Source organism: Rhamphochromis sp. 'chilingali', assembly GCF_963969265.1.
Source record: "Rhamphochromis sp. 'chilingali' genome assembly, chromosome: 11".
In the NCBI taxonomy this organism is placed as follows: domain Eukaryota; kingdom Metazoa; phylum Chordata; class Actinopteri; order Cichliformes; family Cichlidae; genus Rhamphochromis; species Rhamphochromis sp. 'chilingali'.
Window position 1 is genome coordinate 10,602,599 of NC_137938.1, and position 15,846 is coordinate 10,618,444.

The following is a 15,846-nucleotide window of genomic DNA, read 5'->3' on the forward strand; positions in this document are numbered from 1 at the left end:
TTTTGATAGAACCGTAGCAGTATAATGTCCTCGTAAGTGGATATCAGGCCCTTGTAGAGCAAAATTGAGTATTTTGGTCTAAATAACCCAAAATGTGATGTCCACATATGTGGACGGCAGGTCCTAGGAGGTTAAAAGTCTCTGTTCATTTATATATTCCACCTTCACATTTTGAGCTGAGTATAGTTCATTTAAGTTGACATCCATTTCCAATGGCATTGGTGAATACAACCAGCTGCTTTCATTTGATGTTTAATATATTATTAGATTTGTGCCGTATGATATAAATGGAGCACAAAAAGATTGAAACACAAGCCCCCAAAGCAAAAAACATGTTTTCTTCAATAAAGTCAAAAGTGAAGGTTTGCTCGATCTTTCTCTTTTTACATTTTCTTTTGTGTCTTTCTGTCGGTGTAGGTGTCTGAATGCGTGTACCTACTGCAAGACGAAGCATGCAAGAGGAGACTTGGCCAGTTATCCCATAGAGGAGCTAGTGGAGAGAGCAAGGCAGTCTTTTCAGGGTGAGTACCTTTTCTCTGTAGACAGACACACACTATCACTACACAGGGTTGTGCAATTATTGGAATTTCAATTTCAGTTACAGTTTTGGTTTAGAATAAGATAACTGAGATAAAAAAAATTATGTGACACATTCTTGTTTTGCTTCCTTTTCTCCTTTATGTTGGTGGATTTTGACCCTGACTGTGCTCGAATTGAGTATAAAAGGTTGTGTCGGTGTCTCTGTGGTTGTGGAGACACTTAAGTTCTGATTCAGCGTACTCCTGTGTGTGTGTGTGTGTGTGTGTGTGTGTGTGTGTGTGTGTGTGTGTGTGTGTGTGTGTGTGTGTGTGTGTGTGTGTGTGTGTCTTATTAAGAGGGAGAGGTTTTAGTAACACATGTTGATGTTTTTGTTCTTGGGTGGAGGCTCCAGCCATTTGGCTCTAGTTTGATGCCAAAGGAACAGCTGTTGTGCGCTGGCATCTGTTCCTTAAGAGCACACTCCCAGAATCCCTAACTGCACAGCAGGCCATGCCTCTGTTAGAGCCCCAGGCAGGTCAGTCAAGGGCAAGTCTACGCACTCATGACACAAGTGGCTAACTTAATTATCGAGGCGCTATCATCCATTTTATGATATGCATTTTAAAAAGCCAACTGTCTATTAAAAAAGCCTGTTTTTCATTTGTTTAAACTAGCTAGGGTCACTCTGTTATCCCTTTTAACACCAGCGTTTATCCATGAGCTCATTGTGTTTCAAACTTTGCTGTAAAACTAAGTATTAATGCACAAAATCTTCCTGCCAAAGACATGAAAAATGATGACAAAAATCCATTTGTTCTGCCATTAACTTTACTTATTTCACAGTAATCACAAAAACATGCTAAGTTCAAAAGGGACAAAGGTACATTTCTTCCTTTCTCTTTTATAACAGCGTTCTAGCCTCATACCTACAGATAAAATTAAATATATAAAACCTCTCGCAAAGTATTGAAACTTCTTATTATGCTGTTCTTCACCCCACTGCCGTAAGAACTTCCCACTAACAGGACTTGCCAGGCTGTTGTGTTCTGGACTCTTAGGATTTACTCGTTCAGGTTGATCCTGGCTCCCAAATGTACTACTGATAATGCTAAGTGTCATGAAAATCATTATTAAATCATTAAAAAGTTGTTTTGCGTTACGTTTGCGCCACAGTTTTCCATCCGAGTGCAAGCATCGCAGCAGGGATGCCTGTTGCGATGCTTGCATGAGAAAGAGATGAATAAATTCTGTACTGCATTGTGCCAGGTGTGTTATATAATTTGCTCAGAACTGATTGGATAACGCTGGTGTCTGTTGTATTACTTCCCAAAAGAAAATATCCTTGTGTGCTAATTGCTCCTGCACAGCTAATAGAATACTTTAATTGACATAAACAACGAGCCTGGAACTTTCAATGCAATGTGAGTGCTGGTCTTTACACAACCTTCGATATTAGGGTAATTAACCCTCCCTCTCCTCCAAAAACCCCCCCAAACATAAACCAAGAGTCCACCCTTGACAAGGACACGGCTTTTAAAATCCCATCCTGAACCCTCTAAAACAGCTGCATCCATGCCACTGCCACAGGGTGGGCAGTCAAGGACAAACTCACCAGCTGCTTGAACCTTGGTGTGTATTTGTATGTTTTTACGATCATGGTCGTATGATTTGGGTGAAATCAGGAGGAAGAAACGCACCTGCCCGTTAGAAAGACAGGGTATACTCAGGCTTTGGGAAGACACATGCATAGATTCAAAAACAGGTTTAGCTTTCATTGCTAACTACCAACAGTAAATACATAAATCAGTATATACATCTTTCACTCCTAATTACAGGGCCTCATGCACTACAATGGATAACCTTAATAGGCTTGTGTGTGTCACGAGCAATGCTCATTCCAAGTTGAATCTTAAATTTAAATATAAACTGTAGTCACTCAATTTTTATCGTCCTACCTTTGGTGTAAGTTTGCATTTCTCTGTGTGTCCATGAAAGGGATTGTAGGAATTCAACTTATATGGAGGCACACTCCTGTACACTCTGCCAAGAAGCCATCAACATGTACAAGTAATAATCCCGTGTATAAACAGGCTGCTGATTGGTTAAAAAGTGTGTTCTTTTTTAGTTTAAGAGGAAGAAGTGCAAAATTAAAAAAGCCCCGCACAGAAGATTAAAAAAGCATGTGTGAGAAGCTCAAACAGGAGATACAACTGAGTGTTTGTGTTTTTTTTAAACACTAACACAAGTTGCATGGGCTGCACATAAGGACCCGCAATAGCACAAACACCAACCAGAGTTACCCACACTACCGGATACTTCAGATATTTTTGTCACTGTCCCCCAAATGAAAGCACTCCACACTGCACCACTGCAACGCTGCAGGTCTAAACGTACAGAGTCAAAATGCCCATTGTTCACACATCCCCTGTGCTGGCTCTGTGCCAACTAGGAACCAAAGGGGGCCAGCCCACAATTTGAGAACCACGGGATTGGCACAAGTCTGTGACATTAGTGCAAGTCAGAGTGATGTCCTCTGAAGTTATGGGAACTGTCTGCGCGTGTGTTGAGTGTAGGGTGGGGAGTAATCCGTTACAGCACAGGAAATATGAGTGTCAGAGACAGTTGTTGTTTTGAAAACACAGAAAAAGGAAGCAGAAGGTTATGATTTACAGATAGCTGGAATTAACAGAAACCGACATGGACAGTGAGATGAGAAAAGATGTGAGGTCTCACCATCCAAGCCTTAGATCTAATCTAAAGGGAACGTGCAGTTTGCTAACCTGTTTCTTGTTGACTGTTTTCAAATGTCTCTCTCTCACCACACACACACATGCGCACACGCACGCACACACGTGCACACACATCTGGTGCAGCAGGGCCCCTTTTTCTCTCACTCTCACTTTATTTATCACCTTTTTTCTAACTCTAACAAACTGAACCTCACAAATAGACGCTGCAATTTGATTTGCTATTTGATGGCTTTTAAGTAAAACTAGGCCGCTTCTACGAATGCTAATTTTGATTGGCCAGTCAGCCCAGCGCTGGGGGTATTTGATTGGTTTATCTAAGGAATTTTAAAAGGACTTATAGGATTTATTCGAATGCGATTTGTGGTAAACACTTTTCATTCAAGCTGGGAAAAGAGTGAGCGAGTGTGAGCGCACAGCTTTTAAAGTAATCTGAATTATTCAAATGTATGAATTATAATTTTTAACATCAGAGAGGTTTGTTAATGCATGCAGGTAATAGAGGCTGGGGATGTCACGGGAAATGACAGCTGTGTGTGTGTGTGTGTGTGTGTGTGTGTGTGTGTGTGTGTGTGTGTGTGTGTGTGTGTGTGTGTGTGTGTGTGTGTGTGTGTTTGAGAGAGTGTATGGGTCGGGGAGTGGAGGGGTTCATGTGTGTGACAAACACGTGCTGGGGAGCTGAGTGGGTTGGTTTGCGTGTCAGTGGGAAAGCATGGGTGTATATTCTTCTGGAGATGTCAATCAAACCCTACTTACTGTGAACACTCAGCTGTTTAACCTCAGCTTTCAGTTTCAGCTTTAAACTTGGATAAAATGTCTCTGCCGCTCTGTTTATTTTGTCAGCACAGAGGATGCAGGGATGTGGTTTGTAAAATTTAAGGTACTGTTACTGGTTAAAAGCGTCTGGGGTTTAGTAGTTACATGTGACCAATGGATAGTACTAAAGTTTGAATGAGAGGTCGCAGGCAATAGCCTTAGACAATAAAGGGCAGATTTAAAAACTGACAGTCAGCATGTAGTTTGAACTGATCCAGTGTGTGGATCCCCCCCCACCCAAAAAAACAATACACGTCTTTTTTTTTCCTCTCTTTTGCCTGTCCCGTTTGGCTCTTTTGCCATCAGAATTGTTGTCTAAAGGCAAAGAAAGATGCCCAACGGATTTACTTTACCAAATTGACCATCCCAGCCTTGCCGTAATGGTCCATTTGATTCACCTTTTATTGTTTATTTTATTTTCACTTACTGAATACGGGACAGACTTGACTGGGGGAAAGAAGGGGAGAAAGAAAGAGAAAGAGCTGAGAAGAGGGACGGGGGAGAAGGGCAAAAAACAAAAACCAACAGAACGGGCAGGAAAAAAAAAAAGGAAAAAAATGCATCTATCAATCACCTGGATCACCTGCTGAGAAAGAAAAAAGAAAACAAGCAGAAGAGAACAAGAGTAATAGAATAAACAACATCACAATGATATATGGGAATATGACAGTAAATACTAAATATTAAACATTATTGTGCAGCACATAAGATCAACAGAACACAGTGTGCTTTGAGGTAGGAGCCAAAAAGGGTGTAGTTTGTGGGTGTGATCACCCGTGTGTACACCTGTGAGCATGGACGCGCTTGTTTTTTTTTTTTTCAAAAGGTTCCTTCATGTAATGATCTGCTAGAGGGTGTGGGGGGGCCACAGCCCCGTCCTCCAGGGCATGAAGCAGGTATGGAGGAGATCAAAACTCCAGACATCCAGAGGCCCCCAGAACACAAGAGACCAAGGAATGCTTATTAGTTTCAGGTTGGCCATTCTTGTATTTTGCTCGTTTGTGTTGTTGTGTTTGCACATCTCTGTTGCTTGTGGGGCTCGCACACAAGAATTTCACTCGCATGTGCTGTGCCAGTGTGCCTGCACATGTGATGTGACAATAAAAAGTGATTTGATTTGATTTGATTTGAAGACTAACAGAGGGGCAATACACGTCTTAATGGAGACGGATGGAGTGCTCTAGAATGTTCTTTCCAAGACTACCTATATATAGTCATTAATAAACTTAGGATTCAAGCCATTTATGATGTAGGGCATACTGACATAAGGACATTTTTAGACTGACTTGAGCATTGTGTACAGAACAGTGCCTAACAAACACATCTTTAGATCTGTTTTCTACAATTGCATTTCGCCCACGCGCGCGCACGCGCGCGCGCACACACACACACACACACACATAGATATATATATATATATATATATATATATATATATATATATATATATATATATATATATATATATATATATATATATATAAACATAAACACCCAGCACGCCCCTGCGGGCGGTTTATCCTTCAAGCTCGGGTCCTCTACCAGAGGCCTGGGAGCTTGAGGGTCCTGCGCAGTATCTTAGCTGTTCCCAGGACTGCGCTCTTCTGGACAGAGATCTCCAATGTTGTTCCCGGGATCTGCTGGAGCCACTCACCTAGCTTGGGAGTCACCGCACCTAGTGCTCCGATTACCACGGGGACCACCGTTACCTTCACCCTCCACATCCTCTCGAGCTCTTCTCTGAGCCCTTGGTATTTCTCCAGCTTCTCGTGTTCCTTCTTCCTGATATTGCTGTCATTCGGAACCGCTACATCGATCACTACGGCCGTCTTCTTCTGTTTGTCTACCACCACCATGTCCGGTTGGTTAGCCACCACCATTTTGTCCGTCTGTATCTGGAAGTCCCACAGGATCTTAGCTCGGTCATTTTCCACCACCCTTGGGGGCATCTCCCATTTTGACCTCGGGACTTCCAGATTATACTCGGCACAGATTCACTGAGCGCTCTGTGTTGAGCGCTCAGTGAATCTGCGTTCGACTACTCCGCCTAGGCTGCACTGTCGAGCGCAGATCCACTGAGCACTCAACACAGACAGCATAGTCAGAAGGAAGAGCGCAGGGCAAGCTAGCAAGACAGAAGTTACGCTCTCCTTGCAACATGGACCTCCCCCACCCTCATTCAGATCTGGCGTTTGGAATTATTTTGGTTTTCATGTGACGTATGACCCTGAAGGTCAGCGAGTCATGGACTAAAGTAAAACAGTATGTTGGATGTGCCATGCAATGCTCAATTACATGGCTGGGAGCTAGTGTGTTAGCGCAGTTAGCTCGTTAACGTGTTGGCCGTCTAGCCCCATGCACGGGGCGATCGGCGGTAGCTCGTTAACGGAGATTTGCCGTGTTGTGGCGTTATGGTCATTTCAACGAGATTAACCTGAAAGCACTAGTGGGAACACAACGAATATGACTGCACATTTACGCCGACATCATCCTAGTGCAAAGACAAGTGGAATCAGACAAAAACAAGCAAGCATGCTACTAACTTTAGCCGAGTCATTTAGATAGCTGTTAGCACATGATTCTCCTTATGCTGCTGAGAATATAGCCCAGAAGAAGCGGATAGTATAGCTTTTATTTTGGAAAGAGACATTTCTCTGTAATAAACTCTTTTCCAAAGATGAGTGATTCCTCAATCAGATACAGGGCTTGCAATATCGTTAGCCCGACGTCCTGGGGCTAGCGATTTTTTTTCAGTCGGGCTACCAAAATCTTTCTCTTCCCTGCCCGTCGGGCTATTGTAGGAAGGAAAAATATATGTCAATGCTTTTGCATTCTTTCAGAAATGTAGCTGGGTAATTATGTCATTGGCATCGGTGAGCCACTGTCAATATGTGACATATTGAAATCGCGTTTGAATTTGCGCTTGTTTTTTTGCTTTCACTTTGCAATCGTGCGAACTGTGTATAGAGAGCGACAGCACTGATCTGTGAGTGATGATAATTTGTGCACCAATTCCTCTGACATCGTCTTATTAATCGTTAGCTTACTATGCAAACATGACAAGTGAAATCTCCCGCAGCAAGCTTAAACATGTGAGAGGTTGATCGCGCAGAGAATCGCTGAGCTTATGTGAGTGCGTGTGTAAAAGCAGCAGGATATATATTTTAGTTCTGCTGAGCCAAATAATATATATATATATATATATAAATATATATATATATATATATAAATATATATATATATATATAATATATATATATATATATATATATATATATATATATATATATATAAATATATATATATAAATATATATATATATAAATATATATATAAATAAAATTATTGTTATACTATTATTGTTATGCATGGCCTGGCGATATGAGGCGCTAATAATATACAAACTACAGATCCCATAATGCAGCGCTGTAGCCTCCTTGCTGAACGCTAGGCTAACTGAGAACATTCCCGCTAGGGGTGGGTTTTTATAATCGATTTATTGATTAAAATCGATTCTGGCTTAGATAACGTAAAATCGATTCATTAAAATCCTGAATCGATTTTTTAATATAAATTTATTTTGCCCGAAATGCCAGAATCTCTGATGAAACCTCACAAAATTTCAACAACCACCAAACAGCTAAAACAGTAAATGAGAGCAGGTAGACGGATTCTGCACAAAGACGTAAACACACAGCGCGGACCCGCGGATCAGAATCAGTGAGACGTCTCCTTTCTCAGCTGACGGTCGGGGCTGAAAGCCGACAGCTCGCTGATTCTGATCCGCGGGTCTGCGCTGTTGTTTACGCCCTTTTTTTTTTCGTTTTACATACTTCCGAAAAGAAAACCTCATTTCTGCCGTTCAATATTGAACAAATTTAAACTTTTTAAAATTATGCAAAATGCAAAACGCTTAACCGTGTCTCTAATAAAACCGCTGTAACTTCAGAGGTGATGTTCATATGTTGATTAATGGTTTTCTTTCGTTTTTTGATCTACTGCAGAATATTTTTATAAAATCCCAGGCCAGGAAAATCACCTTCATGTTTTTCTGTGTTTTATCTTCAGCTACTTTGACACAAAGGCCTCTGCTGTGATGCTCACACCTTTGATAAAGTCTTGTGTGTGTCAGCTTCCTTTTTATAGATACAAAAATATGTAAATGTACTGATCTGAATTATAATATTTCTGACTGTCAAAATTTCCCAAATTCAAATCGAATCGAATCGAATTAAATCGAATCGTGGATCGAATCGATTCGGGACCTTGTGAATCGGAATTGAATCGATTCTAGAAATCAGTGACGATACCCAGCCCTAATTCCCGCGTCAATCAAGTCAAACTTCTGTTATTGCTAAGCTAGCCGCTCACAATGGTGGAGAGAAAAGTTGATTCTTACAGCAGAGCCTTTCAGCACCAGTGGGTGACTGAATATATGTTTACAGAGACACGGGACAACGACAGGAAAAGACATTTTTTAAAACGTATGTCAAAGTGTAACCGACATGAAACTGCCCTGGGACAAACTTGTTGGACTTACAACAGATGGAGCGCCAGTGCTGTGCGGTGAAAAAAGTGAAGCTGTCACAAATGCACCAGTGCAACTTGCCTCACTTTCCCTGTTGCCAAGTAATGTTGAACCAAGTCAGCAGACTTTGCTGAACTGCACCTGTCAAAGTTTATTTTTTCAAGTTTATTTAATCTGGAATAATATTCCTGTCTGTTTTTATTCATATTTATGTTTAAAAAACATTGTTATAGTGTGTTCAATAAATGTTTATCTTGTTTGGCCCGCGACCTAAAGTGGGCCTTGAGTTTTGGCCCCCTGTGCAATTGAGTTTGACACCCTGTGTTACATGAAGTATCATATCACGTGTCACAGTTTGTGTACAACCCATTTACAGTCTCATTTAACAGTGATTGTACAGAAAGAAAGACGTTTCATAGCTTAAAGCTCTGAGACCTGCAGATATTCTGCCCCTGAGAAGTGTGATGGGAGACGAGTAGTCGGTGTGACAGGGAGGTGCCGGGGCCGTGCAGAGAGAGAACTCTATTTTTGTTGCGTTCCTCAACCCCCACTGCGGCAGACGCCTTGTCATTTTTGTCTGTCAGTAGGGTGTTTTTGAAATGGCCTTGTCTGAAACAGGATGTGACGCTTCATAGATACAGACACACTGCTATCATTCCCACATGACACACTACATTAGCGTGTGACATGCGTCTCAGCAATCACAACACAGCTTGAATTTTTGGCTCTAGCTGGTGTTGGCATAATGAAAACACACGACATGAAACCTCCTATCACCAATATTTCTTCTTCTTTTTTCTAAAACTACCAGCTGGTGCTTTTCTCCCACGTACAAATGATTGATGCGCTAAATTCTAAAAGGGCTTGTTCCTGTGCTGGAAAATCCTTAAAAACTTCTTGAATATCCTTGAATCTTGCAAAAAGTGTGTGAAATGAAATTGTTTCTGTATTGCCTATCTAATATAATACTATCAGATTGACGGTTTTGTGTTAGCATTGCTTTAAAAAAGGAATAAAATAGAATAGAGAGATTTAATTTATTTTATTGAGCTGTAATATATAGTTTGTGGCTTGAGTGTGATCTTAGTGCCATTTCTGATGTGAGCCATTGTGCTCATGTGAAAATAAGTAGGGAAGTTTATTTAAGTTGGATGACGAATGACTTTTGGTTGTTTAGGAAGAATTTAGAGAGATTTATCTGCTATATCAAATTTATATATAGACTTTCAGCCTTCTTTCAGACATTTATAGTGATGCTGAGCAGCAGAGTGAAATTCTCAACTTTAATTCCTTTATTATGAGGTCATAAGTTTTCAAGCGGAAATAACTTCTTTCATTTCTGACTAATGATCCTTTGGGATTGGTCTTTCAGAGAAAAACAAAGACAGTTCCCAAGCCCAAACAGAATGGGATCTGATCTTTCCAGTCCTGATTCTGAGACTGTTATGTTAAGGTCTCTCAGTCTGAACAGGCAAGCCAGAATTCTCATGACTTTTATCTCATTTCCCCGTCTAAGCAAAAAAGATAAGTCTTCTTTCCATACTTGAGTGATTGAGAGACAAGCTGGGAAGTGTAGTTTTAAGTAGCCAGTGGCATCCTGAATTAAAATATCTTATTTAGTAATGCCACTCATATAACAATTCTGCAACTCCTGATTATGCATTAATATGTTAATCCCCATAAATATGCATGGCCCTTGCACATCAGCTTATACATGAAAGACTATCTGCTGACTTTAGTGGCCTTCGTGCATACTTCTGTATGACAGCGCTGTGCATGTGACATCTTTGTTATTGTTCTTTTCATCCATGTGTATCAGTTCAGAGACGTAACCAGTTCCCGCTAAACTCTGATAGTGGACAAATTTCAGGAATGACGCAAACGACCAAATTTAGAAAAAAGAAATAAAACAATCTAGTCTGAGCAAAACATCTGAGCACAAAGGCTTGTGGTGTGAGTGTAGCAGAGGCTCTGGACTGTCTCGAGTCAATAACGACTAGAAAGGCAGTCGGCTGATGCTTCTGTTTGCTGCCTGGATGCCTCGGGCTATTTTGTATTTGAATAGAATACGGAATAAAATATTCATTTGGATTTTACTTTTTCCTTGTAATATCAGGAGGTTTCACAATAGCATACATACTTAAAAAAAAAAGCTCTTTTTCTTTCAGGTTCAGAAAGTATATATGTAATATTGGAGTTGTATGGTGGTGAAAAAGCTTTACACATTTTAGAAGGGCTTGAACAACGGCCGTAAAATTCTAAGCAAAGTATTGAACTATATAACACCCACAAAAAGATATCATCTGCTTTCCCCCCACATGACTCCTGGCATCAGCGTTGAAAGAGATATTAGCAGAAATGGCACTGCTTAGTTCCTTGGTTCCAGCTGGATGACATATGACAGATAGCCACAGATAGACGGGCAGATATGTGGGCTAGGTTGTTGGCTAGCTCCAACATCTGTGACAGGTGTCAGCTCATGTTTACCTCTGCCGCTGCAGCTATGTGACACATGGACAGACAGGGCTGCCAAAGTTTGCCAGGAACGATCCTCTATGGGTGAGCGGTCCATCTAAGTCAGGTGTTCAAGCTAAAGTTTTGTGCGTTTGAATTGCACCTTTGCGCCGCTGCTTGGCTCAATACATTTCTTGCAAAGGCTGTGGAGTTGTGAGTGCAACGTTTTACAGAGAAAACCAAAAGAAAGCTATAAATTAACAGACTCACAAGGTCAAAAATGGATGAAAATATGTGCATAGATACAGATGGGTATGTAATGTAAATTGTAAACATGTAGATGGTAGGGAGGGAGGTAGGGAGATTAAATAAAAACTCACACACTGGAAGTGAACAAACTGCAAGACTGAAATATTGATGGGAGAGCATTGATCATAGTTGAGTCACCAAAGAGTCGTCTATTAGAAAGAGCATGTGGAAAACTGCTGAGCATGCAAGCGGTAACACAAATTTCCTGTGTGGAGGCACTCGCATTCATTATTCACAGAGAAAGCCCTCTCACAGAAGCTAAAAATGGATTTTCTAAATCGCTACCAGGCCGATAGCTTGCTGATATTTTTCACTGAGATGTGGAGGTTCCTCTGTGTGTGCTCTTACTGAGTAATCGTTCAGGCTCTGGCAACAGTTTCTCATACTCTGGGTGTTGTGGAGCAAGCAAACTGATTAAAGACTGCAATCACACATGAACACATGCACTAGAGCTCAGATAACGACACACGAAGAATTAATAACAATAGTTACTCGATTTGATTCGTTGTCAGGTCTGTTTTGGTGTTTGTTTGCATGTTTAACTGAAGCAAAATGCAAATTAAAGCACAGACGTGGAAATCTCAGCTGTATGGAATACAGTTTTTAAAGATCCGGTGTAATGGTCTGTGCAGCAGACGGGGAAATGCTGAGAGCTTAACTATTGGAAACTCATCAATCCGGCTAAATCAGGAAAAGCTCCTTTGCACTTCTGTGACATTGTTATATACTTCTCAGTGTACATATGAAGCAGTGTGTGAGACTCCTCGTGAGATTTGTGGTTTTGATTGGAGATCTTTACCTCTGCATGGAGATCAGGAGTTTGTTTACCAGATTTCACGAATAAAAGACAAACTAACAACTCCTTTAGAACAAACAGTTTTAATATGCTTAACATTTGTCTGCTGTTTTGTGTTGATGACAAAAAGTATTTGATAGAAAAGTGGTCTAATCCTTGTTAAAAATATAGTTAGCCTCAGTATGTCAATTCAATTAATCTGTGTAACATTTTGGTGTAATTAATAGAGCCTGACCGTGTATCTATATCCCCCTATATTAGTTACTTTCACATGTATTGTAGGGGTGCAACGATACACAAAATTCATGGTTCGGTTCGATACTTTGGTGTCACGGTTCGATATTTTTTCGATACAAAAAAAATGTTCATGCCTTTTTAATTTGTCATTTATTAAAATTATAAATATTTATTTTAACTCAAAAGTACAGTTTTTAAATTTAATGTTGCTGAAAAAACAAAATAATAAAATAAAATAAATCTATCTGATCGAGGAATCACTCGTCTTTGGAAAAGAGAGTTTATTACAGAGAAATGTCTCTTTCCAAAATAAAAGCTATACTATACGCTTCTTCTGGGCTATATTCTCAGCAGCATATTAAACATATCAGGTCCCCATAATCACGTGCTAACGGCTGTCTAAATGACTCGGGTAAAGTTTGTAGCATGCGTGCTTGTTGTTTTTGTCTGCTTCCACTTGTCTTTGCACTAGGATGCTGTGGGAGTAAATGTGCAGTCATATTCGTTGTGTTCCCACTAGTGCTGTCAGCGTTAATCTAGTTAAAATGACATTAACGCCATAACACGGCAAATCTCCGTTAATGAGCTACCGCGGATCGCCCCGTGCGTGGGGCTGGACGGCGTCAACACGTTAACAAGCTAACTGCGCTAACGCACTAGTTCCCACCAATTGAGCATTGCGTGGCACATCCAACATACTGTTTTACTTTTGTTCATGACGCGCTTACCTTCAGGGTCATACGTCACATGAAGACCAAGATAGTTCCAAAGGCCAGATCTGAATGAGGGTGGGGGAGGTTCAGTTTCGGGTAGCGTTGAGGCAGTTGCCATTTCTCAACGAGCTTAGCTTCTGTCTTGCTAGCTTGCGCTGCGCTCAGTGGATCTGCACTCGACAGTGCAGCCTAGGCGAAGTAGTCGAACGCAGATTCACTGAGCGCTCAACACAGACAGCATCGTCAGAAGTTGATGAAATAAATTAAAAATTTTGTATTGTTTGATACATATGCGTACCGAACCGAAAGCATTGTATCGAACGGTTCAGTATCGACACGAGTATCGTTGCACCCCTAATGTATTGGTATCTGAATTTATAACAGTCGATAAATGAAAATGAAGAAAGTAAATCTCTTTACTCGATGGGCGCAATTTGTTCACCACATGTCACTTTGAAGCTGACGGCTTGCCACTTGCAGATATTCCAGGCTCTGGCTGTCTAGGTGACCCTCTGATGTATTTACTCCTTTATGTCAATCACCAGTATCCTTCCCTCTCATTGGTAGTTGCTTCATTTTCTTGCCTGGTTGTCACGTTGTTGTAAATCACTTCCAGCGTGAACGCAGCTCAAGGAGGAGCCGGGAGAAACACTCTTAAAGCGTGTTATGAGTGTTGATGTTGCATAGTTTGTCCACAAGAGCAGCGGTCCCCAAACTATTTTGTGCCACGGGCCGGTTTATGTCCGACAATATTTTCACGAGCGGCCTTTAAGCAGATAAATACAAGAAATAAAATCAGTACTGGTACCCAAAAAAGGAAGATTTGGGGAAAGACCGAAGGAAACTGAGTTAACGAGAAAAACGAGAAAAAATAAAAACCTGAAAACCATAAATTTCACACCTGAGCCTCAACTCTCGCGGTCTGGTAGCAAACAACTCACAGACCAGTACCGGTCCGTGGCCCGGGGATTGGGAACCACTGCACAAGAGGCGACATCTCTGTTGGTAACACATCTTTGGAGTGATGCAGATAAACCAACCGGCTGATCTGAGCAGAGCACGAACAAGTAATCCCAAACTTGTCGAAAGAGACAAACAAGTTTCTCTTCAAACTCCGTCGACACATCATCTTCATAACGACTCATAAGTAACAGCTTATAACTAATCTGTTCATGTTTCACGTGTCTAAAATAACCATCGATTTAAAAATGAATAACTGATTTTCATATCAGTGTCGGTAACGGCCAACAGTAAAAGAAATTCCATGAAAGAAGATTATTTATCTATTTTTTGATTATTAGAATAAGATAGTGAAGAGCCAATTACATCATGATTTGTATGTGCGAAATGAAACTGCTCATTATCGCGGACATGTTAGTGTGTTGTGCGTGTATTGGAGTGTGTTGCTGTGCGCTCACACCAGAAGAGTTGAAAGCTGCTGAAACTAAAGAAGAAGGCGAGGGATTGGTTCTTTTCTCCTTTTTTCTTTTTTTAAATCTCTCTTGTGATACCATATTAAACATCTTTGTGACATTTTGTTCTTCCGGTGCAGCTAAACTGCTGTTGTCCTTCACTTGCGTTGTTGCCTCTGCATTCTTATTTGACCTCTTTTAATTCTTTCCCTAGTCTGGACAAAAAAGACAGCAGAGGGTGGTGTGTGTGTGTGTGTGTGTGTGTGTGTGTGTGTGTGTGTGTGTGTGTGTGTGTGTGTGTGTGTGTGTGTGTGTGTGTGTGTGTGCGTGCGTGCGTGCGTGTGTGTAGCATCTTGTCCTGTGATTTAGTGCCAAGCTGGCAGCAGAGAGTAGTGAATAGGGGGCCCATTTCACACAAAGAGGGCACATACACACAAAACTCGCAGTCAATGCCACACTGCAGGCCACCAACCACACACCTGGCACGCTGCTATTATGTCACCAGCGTGTTGTGTATCTGTGTGCACAAGTGTGTATGTGCGATTGTGTAAGTCCAGCAGACACCATCTGCTCTGTACTCTGTGAACTCGTGTCCACACCTCTCTTCTTCCTGTTCCACTTCACCATAACGTACTTTGACAAAAAACACAACAAAGTAAGCAAAAACTACACTTGATGATCCTTCTCTGTACTACTAAATGTACATTATAATTTAATCTGGCAACAATTGTATGAGACTTTCATACAAGATTATTTATATTCTAGAGTTGTTTGAGTCCATGTTATTTTTTCCTTTTCCTTTTTCTCACGTCTCTTTCCTCATAGGTCACTTTATCTTCCCTCCATGCCTCCTCAGCTCAATCTGTCTTTTATTAATTAATTTTTTACTCTCTGTCACTTTGAAGTCAGCGTGTGCTACTGTATTTAACTGCTGTGGAGGACTGTGTGGGGGGAGGGGGGGAGCAGTTCCCTTCTCAATCAATAGGTGGCAGTAGGACACTTGGATAAGCACGCAGACCATGTGCTTGCTTCACTGGTCTTGTTATTGTCTGTAGAGCTTTGCACACATGCCCACACTGTCTCTCGCACACTCTGAGAGTCAGCTTGTGTCTTAACTGCTGTAAGTCCTCTGACTCACATTTGGCTTTTAGTTCCTTCTCGCCAAAAAAATGTGCCCGTGCCTCTCTCTCTGTATGTGTGTGGGTTCCCTTTCCCAAGCAGCTAAGCGCACTACTGTTGATGTTGTTTACTTGCCAACTTCCTCCTTGTTAGTCCATGTGAATCACAAAAGACAACAAATTACGTGACACCCTCT

The 15,846-nt window shown here is 41.1% G+C and overlaps 1 protein-coding gene across 1 annotated transcript in view; it reads left to right on the forward strand.

Moving 5' to 3' along the window:
* Positions 1-15,846, forward strand: part of cdkal1 (CDK5 regulatory subunit associated protein 1-like 1) — a 259,938-nt gene that overhangs the window by 103,432 nt on the left and 140,660 nt on the right. Inside the window, exon 8 of the mRNA XM_080896109.1 lies at positions 418-521. Coding sequence (XP_080752235.1) covers positions 418-521 — 104 coding nt within the window. The remainder of the gene's footprint in view (positions 1-417; positions 522-15,846) is intronic.